The sequence below is a fragment of the Epinephelus moara genome, chromosome 20 (genome assembly GCF_006386435.1).
Source record: "Epinephelus moara isolate mb chromosome 20, YSFRI_EMoa_1.0, whole genome shotgun sequence".
In the NCBI taxonomy this organism is placed as follows: Eukaryota; Metazoa; Chordata; class Actinopteri; order Perciformes; family Serranidae; genus Epinephelus; species Epinephelus moara.
This window is the reverse complement of record NC_065525.1, coordinates 14,204,033-14,224,202: the sequence shown is the minus strand read 5'-3', so window position 1 is coordinate 14,224,202 and position 20,170 is coordinate 14,204,033. Positions and strand designations below refer to the sequence as shown.

The 20,170-nt window shown below is 42.1% G+C and overlaps 1 protein-coding gene across 1 annotated transcript; it reads right to left on the bottom strand.

Annotated features, from left to right (window-relative positions):
- Window positions 1–1,242: 1,242 nt before the first annotated feature.
- On the bottom strand, window positions 1,243–18,605 carry wfdc1 (WAP four-disulfide core domain 1). Its single transcript, XM_050074181.1, has 7 exons — window positions 18,097–18,605; window positions 5,847–6,042; window positions 5,613–5,696; window positions 3,302–3,442; window positions 2,809–2,859; window positions 2,659–2,718; window positions 1,243–2,559 (listed from the first exon to the last, which is right to left on the bottom strand). Exons 1-6 carry the CDS (start codon window positions 18,187–18,189, stop codon window positions 2,660–2,662), a joined length of 624 nt encoding a protein of 207 aa, XP_049930138.1. The 5' UTR covers window positions 18,190–18,605; the 3' UTR covers window positions 1,243–2,559; window position 2,659.
- Between the last annotated feature and the right edge of the window lie 1,565 nt (window positions 18,606–20,170).

Genomic DNA, 20,170 nt, shown 5'->3' with positions numbered 1-20,170 from the left:
GGTGTTCGCAAAACGTATAATCACATTCCGCAGTATTTTTTTTGGCCTCGGTTGAAGAGGGATGTCTCGCGCTTTGTAAAATCTTGCCACACTTGTCAAATGACAGGTAAACCAAATCAGGTCATTAACCCTGTTCCACTTTGTCCCATACCGGCAACTGCACAGCCGTTTGAACATTTAATCATTGATTGTGTTGGTCCTCTCCCTAGGTCTAAATCAGGTAGTAACTACTTGCTAACAGTGATGTGCCAGAGTACACGTTATCCAGCTGCGTATCCTCTGCGGTCCATCACAGCAAAGGCGGTGGTGAAATCACTTACTCAGTTCATGTCCATTTTTGGAATACCAAAAGTTGTCCAGGGTGACCAGGGCTCAAATTTTTCATCACATCTTTTTGCCCAAGTATTAAAGCAGTTAAAAATCTGACATAGTATGTCGTCTGCGTACCATGCACAGAGTCAGGGAGCATTAGAGAGGTTCCATCAAACCCTTAAATCTCTGTTGCGTAGTTATTGTGTTGAGTTGAACCAGGACTGGGAGGAAGGGCTACCGTGGCTCCTGTTGGCAGCCCGAGAGGTAATTCAGGATAGCACCGGGTTTAGCCCCAATGAACTCGTTTTTGGCCGTTCAGTGCGGGGGCCGCTAGCGTTGCTGTATAACGCTGTGGCACCACCATCATCAGATCCCCCACCAAAATTAATTGACTATGTGAATGGGTTCCGGCACCGGTTGTACTCAGCAGGGGAGATGGCTAAAGAGAAGCTGCTCTCCGCTCAGAAGAAGATGAAGCGGTTGTACGACCGTAGAGCTGAGCAGCGAGTATTTAGTCCTGGTGATCAGGTCCTGGCATTGCTGCCTTTGGTCCAGGAAAAGGAAAAGTATGATTAAATGCATCTTTCTTTCACATTTATCTTTGTGCTTACTTCTAGGCAGTGAAATTATGGTGAAATTAAACCATTTTTCATTTTGCTGGGTATATCCTAAAACCGTCAGAAAGACTCCCTGAGGTCTCTAGGCCTTATTTAGTAACTACTACAAATGGAGACTAAACACTGTACTCGTCTTATGTTTGTTTCGCCTAAATCTAACACTAAAAAATAATGACAAAACAGGATAAGATCAGAAAGAACATTTTACTCAGCAGAAAGAGAAGTCTTTAACATGTTATTTGGTGATAATGTGTAACTGAATCTTAAGCTCACCGGCAGAAAACACACAACATCACAAAACTCAGACTGACTTTAACAAATGTGGTTTATTTAAACAAGGCAACATTACAGCACCAGTCAGATAGCAACATACAGACACCACTTTAGCTCTGCACATAGAGAATGATTACAACTTGTTGTTTAACACCTGCAGCTTATAATGTGACCAGCTTATTCTCCTGTTATTATAGGCAGCAATGAAACTGAGCACCATTTGAATTGATAACAGAGACAACCTCGAACAGTTCGAACAGCTGACTGAAGCAAGTTGAGTTTGAGAGAAACACAGATGTTTTGACCAGTTTTAAATATCTGCTCTGCGAAAAAAGCCCTTTTTATTATCATGTCAGCACTGCAACAGACTTTTATTTTGAAAGTATGATCATTGAAAATTATGAAACATTTGAGCAATCATACCGCAGCGGTAGGTATTTGTTGTACGACTTTTTAAATTGAATTATTTCAGGAAATTAATGATATTATTCTAATATAATATAAACAGAGTTAACTTTAAAGGGATAATCCAACCCAAATCAGTCCTTTAAGCATCAAAATTTTAAAGTTTAAAAGTTGTTAATAGTTTCCTCCTGTACAGGTGGAATATCCCTTTAAATCTCTCTTAAATTAACCTCTTCAGTAAACAATGTTATCTTATTTTCTTTTGTTTTTCATACCAATAAAGTCACGGTCCGCATCTGTTGGCTGGAACTAATCTACAGCTGTTGCACAATTCACACCCTTATATGGCATTCGTTTGTTTATTAGAGTTTGAATTTGAAACCACCTTTGGATATGATTCAACGATGAGAACCACTGCAGCTGGAAGTCTTGCAATTTGTCTATAAAACTTTCCAGATTTCGGATCAGGAAATTCAAGCACCGTCCTTCTGAGAAGGAGAGAGACAGAATGAGTAACGCAGCCACATGGTCTCAATTTCTCAGCTGACCAGCCTTAAGGTTAGAGAGAGAGTGTGTGTGAGAATAAGAATGAGCCGTAGGAGGGAGAGTGTTGTAAAGAAATGAAAAAAACTTTGGTGCACACCCTGCTCTCCTCTCCTCTGTTTCACCATTAACACCCAATCCCCCGTCCTCTCACAGACACCAGACAGAGACAAAAAATAAAAGCAATTATTTCTTTGGCTGTGTTCTGTAGGTATGTCAGACTTGTCTCCCAAAGGACTTCGTGGCTGAGGACAGGGCTTTGCAAAGAGGAGGTAGCAGCTGTAGGTCTGGTAATAAAAAAAAGGTCAGATCTGATCCTGGTTCAGATGTGATGAGAGCAGATCAAACAGGACCGGGCTGATGTCTGAGGTTGTGTTATGGTCGTAGCTGAGGCTGAGGTCAGGTTGATCTGGGAGCACATACAACAGAAAACATAAGGTTTTGTCTAAAGGTGCAGAGGTATTTGGTTTTAAATGACATCATGGTTCAAAGGTGGCAGAAAACGTACTTCATCCCAGGTGCTTGTGATGATGTTTTTCGTAGCCCACTGCATTGTTTGAACTGGTACCTGTCAGTGATAGAGCCATCATCATGTCAGGCACTATTTCTGAATCAGTAACAGTAAAGGGTTTCAGCTTGTCCACATTACCTCACTTACCTAAGTAGTCCTTGTAGTCCTTGAAGTATTTGTGCCTCAGACCACGTCCATCTGTCAATAAAATAGCCAACATGAAAAACAAGATAAAAGCTTGACATCTGATCTCCACATCATACACACTGCACTTTGAAATCTTGCTCACAAAGTAAAAACTTTATGTTCTTTGGATTAAATCATTCAAGGAGTATTCCTGCCAACAGCTTCGGCCACTGATCACAAGTTGAGGCAATCTACTGAGTTGTCAGGTCGCTTAAATTTGTGTATTTTTAGATCTTTTTAATAGGAGGAACTTGGCACCTGACAGGCTGTAATCTGCCAAGAGATATCAAGCCAGCTGCTGGCAAAGCCCAGCATCCTGCCCCTGTCTCTTGGCACTTTATAGAAGCACAAACTTGCCTTTAAATCAGACAAGCCGGAGGTTAGTTGCAAAACTAAAATAAGATATGAGATCACATGGCCAATCTATTTTAATTGCCAGAGGTGCTAACTATACCGGAGTTGCCACGTTGCTTGATGCACTGTCCCCGGTTAGGGATGCCAGCGGCAGGGTTTCCTGGGTTGATGATGTGGCACTCGTAGCCTGTAGGACAGTGAAGAGGCTCGTCTCCGTCCTCAGTTGTGCTGCAGGCCTCAGCTGGTGGGCAGAAAATATACTGTGTATCAGAAGAAATCACAAACATGAAATACACACCAGGGTCATTTTGTGGTTGGTACATTTTTTTGGTTGTTTTGCTCTCTTGTCCTCCCTCAACCTGTCATGTCTGCGTCTACATTTCCCACTCAGAATACCAGCATGCCAATTGTGCAAACCTTAGAAAACCTACACGAACATTTTATATTGACTGAAGAATAGCAGACTGGCAGTTTTTCCATTTGAGGGGAACACAAGAATAACGCCAGGCTGTAATGGATCCTGTGGATGCATTTTGACTGGAGTCTACTAAAACTATTGACGGCAGAGAAATTGATTTATTTTCCTCTTTGCATTTCCTGTTTTGATCTGAAAGGATGGACTCAAAAATGTGACATTTACGGCTTATGTACTGAAAACATCACATAGTTGAACTACTGCAAGACAAAAAAATAGGGATACACTAATTCAGGGCAAATGAAAATAATGATTTGGCTGATAGCTGATACCAATAGCAATGTTTTCTTGTTATGTATTTATTATCCCTTTTATGCTAGAGGGGAAAAATCATTATAAAAAAATAACTGAAATGTTTTAAAGTCATTCAGCAAGTCATTACACTACCTTTCAATGAGCACAATGTCAATCATATAAATTTATGAAATAACCTTATAACTGTCACATGAAAAAGATGTTTTTTACAATAACTACTTCAAAAGCCCTTTTACAGTATATAACATATAGTAATTCCCTGTCTTATATCTATTTTATTTTGCTGAATAAACATCAACAAATTTCTCTTTCAAATACCTGTATTTATTCAAGTCTCTCTTCAAAAACAAAATTTTATAAGATTAAATTTAAACACATCATGATAACATTTTAATTTTATTTGCCCAATACTCATTTTTACTTGGTAGAGCTTGCACAATTCAAAATGTAACCCAGTGCAAGCTCTGGAAGCTGTTAGTTCCAGTAGTGGCTAACAGCTAACACTAACTTCTTCTCCTCCTGCCAATATCCATCCATCCATTATGGTGTAGATGACCTGACATACATCCAAATTTGGGTAGGTGAGGAGACGCAAGTGCTTCCTAGAACCGGTTATCTAAATGACAGGAAACAGCAGCTTAAGTGACAGGAAGCACCTTTTGTATATGGGAAAGCTTACTGCTTGTTTGTCCGACACTATAAATTGATGTACCAATGCTTTGGCTTTCTCACAAGTAAACTCTCAAATGTCCAGTCCTATGTGTTTTGAGTCTCTTTATTCCACAACACCATCCATTTTCCAGCCAGGTCGCGGGAGCAGCAGGCCAAGCAAAGCACCCTAAACATCCCTCTCCCCAGCAATGGTTTCCAGCTTCTTCTGGGGGACCCCAGGGCATTTCCAGGCCAGATGAGATATGTAATCCTTAAAGAGCGTTCTGGATCTACACAGGGGCCTCCTACCAGTGGGAGGTGCCCGAAACACCTCTAACAGAAGGCAACCAGGAGGCATCCTGATCAGATACCCGAACCACTTCAACTGACCCTTTTCGACGCAAAGGAGGAGCAGTGGCTCTACTCCGAGCTCCCTCAGAATGTCTGAGCTCCTTACCCTATCTCTTAGGACATAGATTGACCAGTAAACGGACAGCTCCGTCAGTCCACTCCCTCATCATCACAACGGTCCGATATCGGCCAATATCAACACCTTTTTGTTTTTGTTTTACTGTGTCATTTCATTCAGATGGCGTCCCAGGGAAGGGACGGGACTCTGTTATTCTCACGCCCTGCTTTTTATTCTGTGCAAAATTCATTGGACCCCAACAGAAAACCATTGGTCACTGCAGTTGGTGAATGTCATCAAATATTGGCCGATACCAATGTTTGGCCTATATCGATGTACCCCTATTAAATAATCCAGAAATACATGTCACCAGAACACACAGAACAGGAGGGTAGAACTTTGGTGAAATCAAACCAAAATGTGCTGAATTAATTTGCTCCTTCTCACTGAGCAAAGGCTGGATTGCATTAGCATTCAAAGGATTTGTGAAGGCTAAGATGCATTGTGACTGTTGAGAATTTCAATTAGGTTAGCAGTTTTTTTTAAAGTCATGCAAGCTGACCATCTGGAGCTACAAGTGTTTTGTCTGACCTCAGTGACTGGTCAGGTGTTTGCACTCACCCTGCAGGACCTCCTCAGGGCCATCTAATAGCCAGCCATTGCCCCCCAACCACCGAGGCTTGGGCTGCACCAGCCAGTCCAACACTGTTCAGAAAACACAGAGCCACAGCCATCAAAACACTAACAGCACTTTGTAGAGGGAAACAAAAAAACTGACTAATTTCTACGTAGTTTAAGCCCAAAACATGACTGTGTGAGTGTGTGTGCAACCATCTGTCTGCTGGCTTTGCTGACCTGGTGGAGGCTGGACAGACTCCAGGCAGGCGTAGATGCATCCATTGTAGCAGCAGCGTTTATGGCGCTCACACTCTGAGTCTGAGCGGCAGCCCGGCACCTCACAGGCTCTTTCTGGCAGCATCTGGGGTGGCGGTGGACACCGGTCATTCTTCTGGTGCTGTGTGGACTGGGGGTGGTTGGGGTACTCATAGTCCTGTGGGACAGAGAAAAGAGACAAATGTCCAATGAATTCAGGAGAATGTAGATGTGGTTGTTCTGGTAGACGTTAAGATTAACTGAAAAATTAAGCATACACTTTAACAACAAAACAACAACAAAATCAAATTCTATACATAGATAGGATTGTACTTCCTCACTTGGTGATGTCATGTAGATATGGGGTCATTTTGGAAGGTAAGAAGATGTTAGTGTCTTACTAAGCATCACGACTGTTGTTTGTGAATGCCACTTGATAAGAAATTAAATTACTTATTTGGTTCCAAACTGAAAAAAACAACAACTTTCCATCCACTTTCACTGGGTGTTAACAGTATGGCTGTAGAACTGCACATTGATTACACTTTATAACCACCAGAGGGCAGCAATGATTCTCACTCAGCACATCAGAGCTACAGCAGAGACACTAAAATCTCTGGCCTTAGTATGCATGCCTGCCTGCTAACGTCTTGACCTGGATTGCGAAGGTGATTCACTGTGGGAACAAACACTTCCCTGGTGATTCTAAGAGGGGGAAAGTAGGCCACAGGACCTTGAGCCAAGCAAAGACACACTTCACACACTCTGACAACATTAAGGGTAGGCCTACGTGCACATATTCATGTGTACACAAACAGCAACACTCTCACACTGTTGCTAAGAGGATCTGCTCTTGCATGCTATGCATAATGAGATTTGTATCAAAGCCATGTTTTCTGTGGTTTAATAGCTTTTACCAAGTTGCAGCTCTTTATTGAATCCTGCTCATTGGTGTGGGTATGTATGGGTTTACACGCTTTCACACTGCTGGTATCAAATATCAAGTTTTGTGCCGCAGTATAAACAGCTATTCATTGTTCTGTGTTATGTACACATGGGGAATATTACAACAAATCCCAAGAAGCACAGCTGCCTTCGACTAAACATTAACTCTCATACTTTCTCATACACTGTATTTGCTTTTGTATGACAAGTTACAGTGTGATCAGGTTTCCACATCACTCCACTCCTTTATTCTTACTGCTCCATACAGCTATAAGCAAGGCTGTTGCCGTAAACGCTGTTTACTGACTGTTCTGACATCACTTTTATAACAACCACAGGAAAATAGCAGGAACAATGTAAGGATATATTTTATTATAGGCACTTGGTGGGGTGGTTTGTGGTTACCTTTGAACTCTCTGAGCTTCTCCTGCACATGGAAGTTATGTAGCTGGTTATCTCATCCTTTGTTATACCATCATTATGGCTCTGCCTCCAGTTTTATTTCTGCAGAGTTGTTAGTCAGAGGAACACATGCTGTGTGATGGAAAACAACCAGAGAGCTTAAGATTCTTCTGAATTTATATCTTTTCAGTCGCGTGGGTGATTCTGAGACTTTCCTGTCTTAGCCATTCATTTGGGAGGATGTCCCGGAGAGACAGAGAGACAGAGAGGGAGATGGGTGTTTTTCTCCTCACTAGATTAGTAATTAGATAATCAGCTTGTGGGTTGCACACGGTCATTAAAACTGTGCTGTTTATTTGGCAGGCTTGCTGAACGCTCTTACAAACCAACCGGAAAAACGAAAGCAAATGTTTGGTGCTGATGGTGGTATCACACACACTGTATGTGTGTTCACTTTAAACACACATTAATTCGTTCTGGCAGCTTAGAGCTTAGCGGGTGGATGGCCCTTTGGGAGGTGGGATGGGGGATTCACACCATGGAGGGATGGATGGGGCAATGTGTGGCACTTATAGTTGGACTGTGTAAGAGTTACTTTGGTTCTTCATGTTACTATAAATAGTTAAAGTTTTGTTTGTACACTGCTTGCAGGGCTAGGTTTCAAATTTCAATAATTTTTGATCACTAGTTGAAAAGGGTCTGTAGCTATGAATTTCGAAAATGGTATCAGTTTAGAAAGTTGGTACTAAAGTCTTGTTCAGATTGATTGGATTTTTCCCATTTAAAGATTCTCTAATCAATATATTTATATTACCAATGGATCAAATGACTGTGTGTAATGTAAAAGGTGCCACTTATAGTCACTTCACTTGACACTACAGTTCCCCTCAGCTTTACAGAGATTTTCAGCATCTTTCAGCTCATTGTTTTGGTTTTAAAAGTCTCACTGCTCTCCTCATCATCATTTCCAGACAGCCAGCTATTTTCAGCAAATAAGCTCTGGGGCTGTGACAAAGTTAGCAACAAGCTAGCGAGCATAGTGGAATATTTAACTCCTTAAGATCCATATATTTTTCCAGAAGCTGGTGGGGACCAAAACAGAGCTAAAATGAGAGTGAAAATGGATTTACAGTCATTAGATGGCGTGAAACACAACTCCAAATGATTAAAGAATTTAGCAATTTTAAATGAATTTGTCAGTTCCATAATGACTGTATCTGTACTTTGTTTGCAGAGTGAAGTAAACAAACATTCCAGATGCTTCACATTCTCAGACAGGATTTGCTATGAATTCCGGTTCTGTTGTTTGAGATATGTGGAAAATCTCTCTGGTGCCAAATAAAAGGAACAACTGGAATGTCAGAGGCTCTCTTTCTCTCTCTGTGTGTGTGTGTGTGTGTATGTGTGTGTGTGTATACAGTATCTGCAATATGGTACTGAGTGGTGATATGCTATAGTGTAAGTCCGGCAAATAACATAGATGTATGATAATAACTAGGTATCAGGATTGGCTTCCCTGGCGTATATGCCAAAACAGTTTCTGGTGTTTCTTCTGCTGGCCTGGCCCTCGAGTTCCCGCTTGGCTCATAGACTTTACATTGTGATGAATCACAGATTTTTGAAGTACTTTTGTCAGCTCAAGGAAAGAGCATAAGTTGCATCCCTATGTATCAAAATTTTATAAGAGAAGCCTTGTTTGCAGTTTGAGATGTCTCTTTACAGATGTCTTTTTTTTTTTTTACAGTGGTGGTCAATGCAGAAAATGCCTTTTGGGCTGCTGTGACTTTTTATTGCTGCACTGGCCTTCAATTTTCACAGTGGCAGTGAGTGGGTACTGGGAAACTTGGAGGTAAGGCTGAGCAGTGTTCCTCAGGGCCTGGTAAATAAGCCACTGATTGTTAACAAGTCTGCTATATAATTTTAAAAGATGACGATATGTCAGTGTTGTGCTTACAACTTTCTGCGCTGCCTCCAAGTGCCCAAAGAGTGAAGTTCTTGTAAAGCTGGTTTGTCTTAAAAGAGTATTCCACTGAGTTAGCATGTCCCTCCCTTAAAATTGTCAGAGTCATGATGGGCAGTCAATTCAACAGAGCCAGAGATATCATCTTTTTTGCATGCAATAGTCTATCTTTCAAAACCTGGTCCCTATAGTACTCTCAGTGCAACTTGACTGCTGAGAGTAGCATTTGATTTAGCCTCAAGAGGCTATCCTCGTGCAGAGACGAGGAGCAGGTTATTGATGTCTGAGGGTCTAACTCCACACCCCCAGAAATTTTGGAGGCTAAAAAGGCCTAAGCCCTTTCCCACTGGACAAAAAAGTCATTAGCACTGACTAACATCTGGCTTTTGTCTGTCATGGCAAAGGTTACAATCGACAGTCATTCCCAGGACAAATGACCATGCAGTAGTCACGGGTATTTACTGACTCCACCTCTGATTGGCAGTGATGGAAAAATGACAACCTGGTGGACATGCAAAGTTTTTGCCCCTTTTCTGGTACTACCATCTGTAACATCTTCTGCAACTCTTTGTCATCTCAGTGATAGAGTTCATCCGTCTCTGTCAAAGCAGCACTTGAACATCGTTCCAGGTTAGTTAATAAAGAGACTATAAAAGCAACAGCCAAGTAACTACCTGGCCTACATGCTGCTTTCTGTTGGTTACTAACCCTGTTTTCTGGTGTGTTTATAATGTTGAAAATGATGCCCAAAAAGACCTGTAAGCAGACGTATGCCTAAAATGTACATAAAATTGTTTTGAGCTTCCCTTTAAGACAAAATTAAACACTTATATGTCTGATATGTTTTCCTTTGTGCTACTGAAAAATGAAATCTAATCACTCAAGTCTTTTTACAGTTACTTCTTCTTGTGCGTGCCCCCACTCACTCAGACTCAGACTCTTCATTCATGTCTCTCAGGAGGTAAGTGGAGCCACAGTGCTTCTTAACATCTCCTGGTACAATTAGATGTATGAATGAGGACTACAAAATCAGCTGTGATTGGATAATGACATAATGACTACTGCCCTTACTCCTCTTGTCTCATATCCGATCTGCTCCTCGAGTCTCCTGCAAACGTCTCCTACAAAAGGTCAATGTGTCCTTCCTGTTTATGTGACGGCGTGTGCTTGCGTGTGTAAAGTGTGAATTTTCTTGTACACATGAATACTGTACACTGCAAAAGCCATTAATCTTTTAATATGTGTTTTGATCCTTGAGTCTTAGACTTTTCCTCTTTTACTGTACTTTTGCCTGCGTGTCATTCAGCTCTTACTGTAACTGCTTCGTTCTCAGGGCTCCTCTTTTGTCTTCTTTGGCAGCCTTCATATCTTTGTGTGCCAGAAGGGCCGCCTTGCTCTACATCCTGAGCTCTATCACACAATCCTGCGCACATCTCTCTGATGTTCCACAATGTTTATTTACACTCCTGTCTGCTGTGCAGCTCTCCTGTAGAGACACTGCCAGCGGGCCCGTGTGGGATGTTCATGTCTATCTGTGGGCATGTCCCCCCCCCCCCTGTCTGAAATACTCTCACTATCTCGCTTCCTTTGGTTTTTTTTGTTTCGTTCGCCTTGATCTCTTTGGTGTTGAAAAGCAGTGGCATGATGGTGGCTGCAGGAATGATCTCAAACTGCTCTCGTTCAGTCTGTCTTTGCCTGTTTCTTTTTTAGTGCTCTTGCTCTGTGGTTTAGGGGGAGTTTGTTGTGGAAAGCCACTGGAGACCCTGTCTGGCTCCATAACTGTACTGAGATCAGACTGTTCATGGTTCCACACAGAGATCTCAGACAGATACTGTGATTTTCTGCTTCCTTTGCACAAGGATGCATGCATGTATGCACAGGCATACAGACACACACCCAGTCTCAGATATATAAACATACAGTACTGCAGGGTCAAGGTTGTGCACACATACAGTTTGTGAAAAGCTCTGTTCTTTCCTATAAGTGTCAACTCAAATGTGCCAGATCTCCCATGTCTACTTAATGAAGTAGCCCACAGCACACATCTGGTTAGCTTTTGGATTGTCAGGACTCATTTCCTGTCTCAATAAGAGCAGTCAGTTTGACATAAAGATCGACAGACGTGCAGATAGACAGAGACACAGCGAGCGAAACTGTGAGGCAAACAGACAGCCTGTAAATCAGTGGGAAATGAGTTTCAGTGACTGATTGAAAGACATGATGACAGACAAACAGGTAGATGCACAGCTGTGACAAGCAGCCCTTGAACTGTGAACATAATGGCAGAGTGGTGATGTGTAACCTTGAAGTCCAGACGAACAGACTGAACCCGTGTGAGGCTTGGTTTACACGACAGGATGGGGGTAAAGCAACTGTGAATTCAGCTAATAGTGTTGGGAAAACAGTCTGGTATAGTGTCTGCTACCTGTCAGTCATAGCCTGAGGTAGCAGGGATGGCCATGATAGAAGTCCCCAAAACTCGTCAACTGTGTTACTCCGCTATTCTCCATGTAGCACAGCTGCATACAGCTGTATCTGTACTTTGGTATGCAGAGTTATGAACACAAACATGTCTGTGGTCTCACAGACTCAGACTCAGTTTTCTCTCTGTCATTAATGATAATAAAAAGTCTCTCTGATGCCATATAAAAGGAACGTCTTTAACATGAGAGGCTCCAGGTGAAAAAAGTAAAGCAGCAGTTGACGTGGAAATGAGTTTGTAATTCTGGTTTGTGTGTGTATCCGTCGTACTGAGTGGAAATCTGCTCCAGTCCAGTAATGTGCTTCTGACCAGCAGGCTCGCATCATCTGACTGGGATTAGTCCTGCTTACAGCTGCACACACCAGTTCATGGAACTATCGGTAAACTGGATGAACCCAATACTAATCTATGGTAACTCCCGTCTTTACAGAGAGCCGGTCTCCCAAAATGTACATATTCAAGTTTGCACAGAATAGTCAGATACCAAAATGTAGATGCAATTCTCCTGATTATGCAGCTTTCTTTGTCTACATAGGAACAGTGTGAAATAGTAGTTATTGTGTGATATGACACTGCCTGTATTTACAGTCTATATGTAACACTGCCGAACTGGGCCTTGTTTCCATGTTGCACTAGCAACAAATTACCAGAGGTGGAAAAAGTACTGAAAAATTCTACTCAAGTAAAAGTACCTTTGATGAAATTCTACTTAAGTACAAGTAAAGCTACCCATCTAAAAATCTACTCAAGTAAAAGTAAAAAGTAGTTTGTTTAAAATGTACTTAAAGTAGAAGTTACTTAGTTACTTCCAACAACTTGATGGGGCTCACTCCTATGCAGTGCAAAAATGGTCCAGGGGTCATAAATCCAATCTGAAAACTGGTTATTTTTCTATGATGAAGCATAGAATTCAATTCAATTTAAGGCTGCACAATATCATTAGAGCATCACCATTGCAATGTGATTGCTGATTTATTTTTAGTTTTTTCATCTTAGCTGTTTAGAAACTACCGTTATATTATTTGGTGCTATATGGACACTTCATATCCAGGTCAATTCACACACTTGTGTGTAAAGCATATAACAGGGGAGGAGAGGGCTCCGTCTGATCTCTTCAGAAACTAAAATTATATTATTTTGTGCGACAGACGCTTCATATAATAACATAACAATATACTATTTATTGTGTTTTACGGTGAAATGTTTCACCTTATAACGTGATGACTTATATTGTTTACACGATTGCATGTCATTTCTGTCTCTACATGGTCGCACCTTTACAATCCTCCTCTGCTCTCTGTACCATGCACAGCGGAGTTCGGTCCCGATGCGCGCACACACACACACACACACACACACACACACACACACACACAGGTGAGCACACAAGAGCGAGGGCCGCATTTTTCTGACGGACAATTATAAACGGCACTGTGCACACGGGGTTTTCTTTCGTTTCGTTCGTTTCTTTGTTCATTTCAACTGCTGCTTCTGCTTGTGTTTCTGCCGAAGCACTCCCACCCTCCTCCATCTCATCTCCATCTGCATCTGTGAGCTAAGACACATCTCATACATGGACTTGCACTTGTACAGCACCTTTCTAGTCTCCTGACTACTCAAAGCGCTTTTACACTACAGGGTCACATTCACCCATTCACACACTGGTGGTCAAGACAACCATACAAGGTTCCACCTGCCACTCAGCTTAGACATTCTGATGATCTTGCTTTGACATGCAGACTAGAGGGAATGGGGATTAAACCACGGATCTTACGATTAGTGGACGACCCACTTTATCTCCTCAGCCAGTTTTTGTTAAATGCATTCTTGTCATATTTAACTTGCACATTTCCAGTTTGTGGACTGTCTTCTTTGTAAAATTTTACTTACTTATTTAAGCCTAACATACAAATCATATCAAGTTTATTGGGATTTTAATCATATATTTCTGTGCAAGGCAGAATGAAAGAGAGTTTCTCACGGTGCAACATAAATAACACGATATAGAAGAACACAAACATTTATACAACACAACAGTCCCTGAGCCCCAATAAATAAGATGTATGGAGTACAAGTTAAAATAGTGCAAACTAAGATAGTAAAAAGAATAGAACAGTAAGAGTAATATGAAGTGGCTCTATGAAGCTGTAAACAAAAAGTCTCCAGTACAGATGTCCAAAGTTAAAACATGCAAATTGAGTCTCATATAAGCAGCTGTAGGCAGAGTAAGATTGGTCGACTGTTCAGCAGCCTGACGGCCTGTGGGAGGAAGCTATTAACTGTCTCCTTCTCCCTGCTTTGATGTTTGCTATGAAGCTATGCTTTAGTTAGTATGCAGTATGCCCAACACCTTTCTAAATTAGAATAATGTGTAAACGATGCCATTAAAGAGAGATAAGATGGCATTACAGAGAGATTGTGGACATCCAGGCTGTCAACACAAGCTTATTTGATTTGAATAGATCGTCTTTTGTGTATTCAAAAGCACTAGGGGTTATTACATGGTGTAAGCTAATCTTATCTGTACGAAATATAACTTCCTTGAAAGTTACAAATTTCCATCAGTGAACAAGCAGTGTATGGATCTGTTTTGTTTTAAGCTGCGGCCCCAGGCCAAGTCAAACAGCCAAGCCAACCCTGGTACAGGAAGTACACGTGTTTTTGAGCATCTGCAGGGCCCCTGTGTTAATACCAGGTTCTGTCAGAAAGGTCCTCATCACATCAAATAAATGAAACTGTTAAGATTTATGGTGGTAGCCTCTGACATTGTGCATGCTTACCGACATGCTCGGGCAGGTGTCTGAGCCAGACTGTGTTATGGCTGTATGAGACTAAATAATCTGGTCTGTGTGTGTGTGTGTCAGGGTGTGTGTGTGCACGAGTTCTGCTTCCCACGCCATTCCACCTGTTTTTCCAACAACCCATCAAATGCATTTCCTTTGATAGTAAGTTACCCTCTCATGCCTTTATCTTACTTCTAACCCTTATCATGCCATATTTTATTAAGCAGGCATTCCTTCTGTTTAACACAAAGAGGAAATTAGGAAAGCACCACTGGTGACCTTTGAACCTTGTGGCAGGGAGAGGTTTAGATGAGAGAGGATGGAGAACATGACTCTGACCAAAACACCAGCTGACCCAGAGGTCAAACAGATACTTTTCTTGTCGGAGCTTTACAGACAAGACAGATAAAGGAAGTTAAGTCCAAGCCTGCAAAGACTGTAAGATACAGAGGCAAAGAAAACATAACTGAGAACACATTTGGCATTAAAGGGTCTGTTCCTCACAAAATCAAAAATTCATCTTGTTCCTCTCACCTGTAGTGCTATTTATCAATCTTAATTGTTCTGGTGTGAGTTGTTGAGTGTTGGAGATATCGGCCACAGAGGTGCCTGCCTTCTCTCCAATATACTGGAACTAGATAGTACTTGGCTTGTGGTGCCAAGCCATTTGAAAAACTCAACAGCAATGTCTCTTTCAATACATCATGACCCGGTTTCTCAAGATAATCCACAGACCTTTTCTTTCTACTGAACTACACCCACCAACTATATCATTGGGCAGAAGGAAATGTGCATCTACTCATGGATGAGAGGCCTGTGCTCAGGACAGTGTCATTTGTAGGCTGCTTTCACACCTGCCTTGTTTGGATCGATTCAATCGCACTCAAGTTCATGTGCTCCCTAAGTTCGTTTGGGCAGGTGTGAACACAGCGCTCGCACTCAGATAATCCACAGACCTTTTTTGTGAGCAGTTTTATATAGGAACTATTTTCTTTCTATCGAACTACACCAGCCAACTGTATCACTGCGCAGAAGGAAGTGCGCATCTACTAATGGACGAGAAGCTTTTGCTTGTGACAGCCAGAGATGTAAACATTAATGGTGTCCTCCTCAGTTAAGCTGCGATGTTAGCTAGCTCACTGGAAGCTAGCTGGAGGAAAAATATTCATTTTTGATTTTGGGGTGAACTGTCCCTTTAATTGTAAAGTGTATAGTCATAATGCATGTACAAAATGGCTGCTTACATTTTGATAATACATTTCCAATCTACATTGAGTAATGTGATTACTCATCTTCTTTAAAAATAATACATAAAATAAAACATTCAGGTGATCATAGTGTGAGTTTAGAAAAACACATCTGGTAAAATTTAGTGTACTCAGATGAATGCAAAACAGGTACAGAGCACACAGTATTCCATAGCACAGTGCCTACGTGAAATACTCAGTGACTATAATTTGTCTTTCTGCATAGCGCCAGTGTTATGAATAAGGCAAAGGGGTGTGTGTGTATATGTGTGTGGGGATGTGATTAAAAAAATGAAAGATTGAAAGATGCAGAGATGAAAAGGTTCAGAGGGAAAGAGACAAACTCCATCTGCACAGCCGTCTCAGCATGTTCCAATTACAGCAGCTTTGAAGCAGAGTCCAGCAAGACGGTGCTTTTGGCCCATCCTGAGAGCAGGAGGAGACGAGAGAAAGAGGTTTGAAAGAGGGAAAAACGAGGGGTGGTGTGCTGGGAGAGGCACATGGGCGAGGGGAAGGAGAAAGCAGGGCAGAGTGTGTGAACTGATTCATACGAGAGAGAGAAAGAGAGATAAAGGCAGAGAATGAGAGAAAAAAGGCCAATGAGGGCATAAACCAGTTAAAAAGTGAGAACACTGAAGCACGAGAGGGAAAAAGAAAGAGAAGGCAGCACGCTACAGTGAGCCCTTGTTAGAGATGATCAATCAGCTACACTGAGCTGAGTTAACAAGCAGGGGCCCGGTCTGCAAGTTCAGTTCCTGCCCTGATAATCCACTACAAACACACACACACACACATACACACACACACACACACACACACACGCAAACAGAGACAAAAGTTGTACATCCTGTGTGCCCTTCAATTACTCATATGGAAACTTGAAAATCAGCGACTTATTCCAACCTGTTGCACACTCCACTTTGTGCTCCTCATCAAAACAGAAAAACTTTCATGCTTCAAAATCAAAGAGTGTCAGCTCCCAAACTGTTTCTTTCCAGTGGTAGAGATATTTTTAAGATCGTCTACTCGAAGCAATTTCACAATGTAGTTGCTCCACCGCAAGTAAAACTCCTGCATTCAAATTGTACAAAACATAGAAAAGCATTACCTGTGTAAATGTATTATCAGTATCAAAAGTAGGCTACTCAGCAGAATATCCTTTTCAGAGTGCTACATAGTTATTAGGGATGCATTAACGTGAGATCAGTGTTTTTATGTTGTGACTGGAATTGTCCTTGTAAGTGGAAATGCACTTGTAAGTCCCTGTGTGTGTATCCCACTGGCTAGCTCATCACTGCTGCTCTGCACTGTGCTCATAAGGTGATTATTGCTGATTTTGGGAGGGTGCTGTTATTAGCACTGTTCGCGCTGTTAGCACCATTAGCTGCTAGCACCATTAGCTGTTAACACCACCAGCTGCTAGCCTCCGGCTCAGCCACTTGCCTGTTGTGAGCCATGTGCAGACAACCTCTGAATTATCATAGATTTGCTCTGAATATTGTATAGAGCTCCTTTAAAATATGATTATGTATTTTGCTTGTAAGATCTTAACCTGTAATCCAACTAAAAATCATAGCTGTCAAATACATGTAGTGGAATAAAAGTATGTCCCTATCCCTTCGGTACAAGTTAAAAAGTAGCAAAAAGTGGATGTACTTCAGTAAAGTGCAAGTTTTCCAAAATCCAGTTAAAAGCCAGTTAGCTTTACAGAGGGAAATAGCAAGCCTGTATTTTAAATCTATACAAAAACCAAGGTGGAAAAACCACATGTATATTTTAAGTTGTTTGTTTAATCTACCCAAAAATGGATGTCACTTCTCCCAGCAAAGAAATAGTCCATCACATAACCTTGAGTAAGACCACAACATGTCATTTTTACACACAGCTTTTGCACAGATTAAACAAACATGATATAACCTGTTAATTATTGAGCTTTAGAAGCGCTGAAAGGTGATAGAGCCAAGCTATCTGTTGTGCTTCCAGTCTTAATGCCAAGCTCAAATAGTCAGCTGTTGGCATTAGTTTTATCTTTACCAGACAGACATGAGAGTGATACTGATCTTTTCATCTAACTCTTGGCAAGAAGTACCAGTGAGCATATTTCCCTTAATGTCGAACTATTTTTTCATCACAGTACTTGGTTAAATCTATTTACACCACCGTTTCTTTTCACTACTGGATTAAAGCTCTCATACCAGGTCAAGTTGACCACCTCTCACCTCAGCCACAAAACTGCTCTCACTGTGTGAAACCAGCTCTCTGCAACAGTGCCGGTATTGTACTGTACTGCTGTGAGCTTTCACCTACTTCCACTTTGGAGGATATTCTGAAACACCCATAAAAAATAGAGACGAAAGCCACAAACTCATACGTGCACGTATACAAAAGTCAAAGGTGAGGTTAGCAGCCCCACCTTATGGTTGAGTCCTCTTTTCCTGATTCTCCTGGCATCACTTCCTGTGGACAGGACCAACAGGGACAGCAGCAGCACCACAGATCCCGGCATGGTCTGTGTCCTGCTCCCCAACTCCAAACTCTTTCTGCGACTCCCTCCCTTCTCCTCCCTTCCTTTCTCAGAGGTAATCCTTCTTCCTCTCCTTATTCCAAAGTTTGTCCTTTACGTGTTCGTGGTGCCTTTCCAGCTGAAGCAAAAACTCCCCGGTGCTCATGTGCAGCCAGAGATTACACAAGCCCTCTCCCTCCAACGGGACCTGCCTTTATATCCGCCTGAGGAAAAGTGCAGGGCAGAATGACAGAGTAGAGGGAAGGAAGGGAAAAGTACAGGGGGGATGAATGGAGGCAGTGTAGGGAAGAAACGGAAGAAGGAGAATAGTTTGGGGAGCAGGGGAAGGGAGAAACAGCAGCTGTCTGTGCATCAGTTGTTGAGAGCTGAAACTGTCTGCTGGCACAGCGTGCGCACATGTCTCTGGGAGAGAGGAGGGGAGAAGGGGTGGGGGAGAAGGGAGGGGAGAGCATTAGATAGGGCAGTGTGTGTGAGACCTCCCCCTTGCCCCCTTGTTGCATCTCACTGCACATCTGGTGATCTTTATGTGAGTTTGACAGAGTTGTGTCAAAGTGCGGTCGGGTCATATTTTATATTCTGTGGCTTTGCTTCACATGTTTTGCTTGCATGCGGTATTGTAGGAGGGGAAATAAATGATTTTGCTAAGTGTGGGGTTTAGAAATACTTGCTGACTGCTAGCTTAGAGTTCATGCATGAAATGTAACTATTAACTGTTCAATATCCATGTTTACATTCCTGACTTTTCATAGGGACAGGGTATGCAGGATTTGTACGAGCGTGGAAGCGCATACTTGAACATTACTGAATGTCTGTGAATGTGTGTGTGTGTGTGTTCATGTGTGTACACTCCTGTGTCTGTATGATATGTTTAGAGAGGATGAAGTGTGATTTCAGTGGCAATGACCCATAAAAAAATGAAAGCACGTGGTGTGTTTCAGGGAAAGGGGGCCTCTCCGTCTTCCTTTTTCACAACTTCCCAAGTTGCACCCTCTCAAACTAGGACACCCCCTCCACCCTCTCACCCCCCCACCTTACCACTAGACCTTTCTCCCCTTCCTGTCCCCTCCCTTCACTCCATTCTCAGTGTCTTGTGCTGAAAGGGAGAAAGAATGCTAAGCCTGCACAAATCTCAGTCATTATTAGTTTTACAGGAGCAGGGCTCATGTCACTGGGAGGCCCCGGCTTCACTTACACAAAAGACAGAGTAAAGAGTTAGAGTGAAGAGAAAAAAAAGAGAGAACAGAAGGGGGGGGGGGGGGGGGTATAGAGATAGTGGAAGAGACTGCATGAATGAATATGTGAGAGGGACAGAAAGATGAGCCTGCCCACTACTGAAGGTTTGGTAGTATCGTCTCCGTGTTTAAAGATGCGCATTAAAGTAAATGGTAAATGAACTGCATTCAGTGCCCTGCCATGTTACTATATTGACTCTGTGTGTGTGTGTGTGTGTGTTTGGGTGTGTGGGTGTTTATATGTAGGGGTGGGAGGGGCGGGTTTTCAATATTTGTAGTATTTTTTGGTGTATGTTTTTATTTTGTGAAGCACTTTGTGTTGCATTTTTAATGTATGAAAAGTGCTATATAAATTAAGTTTGATCTGATTTGATTTGATCTGATTTATATTGCACTTTGCCAGTCTTGGCGACAACTCAAAGCGCTTTACAACACAGGCACCATTCATCCATTCATACACTGTTGGCCTAGACTACCATGCATGGTGCACCTTTACACTCACACGCAATTTGGGGTGCAATTTCTTGCCTGAGGACACTTTGACATGCGCAGGGGCAAGGGATCGTACCAGCGACCTTCCAATTTGTATGCGACTACTCTACTTCCTAGGCCACAATCACCCCGATGGTACAAATTAAAGGTGCAGTGTAAAGGATATAGTGACATCTAGTGGTAAGATTGCAGATCGCAACCAACTGAATTCCCCCTCCTATACTCACCCTGCGTGTAGA

Excerpts from the sequence above, each read along its gene's own strand:
- wfdc1 (XM_050074181.1), bottom strand. The coding sequence starts at position 18,189 with ATGCCGGGATCTGTGGTGCTGCTGCTGTCCCTGTTGGTCCTGTCCACA. Across the intron at positions 6,043-18,096 it reads AAAGAGGACTCAACCATAAG|GACTATGAGTACCCCAACCA; the intron begins GTGGGGCTGCTA and ends TCTGTCCCACAG. Across the intron at positions 2,860-3,301 it reads CAAGCAACGTGGCAACTCCG|ATGGACGTGGTCTGAGGCAC; the intron begins GTATAGTTAGCA and ends TTTTATTGACAG.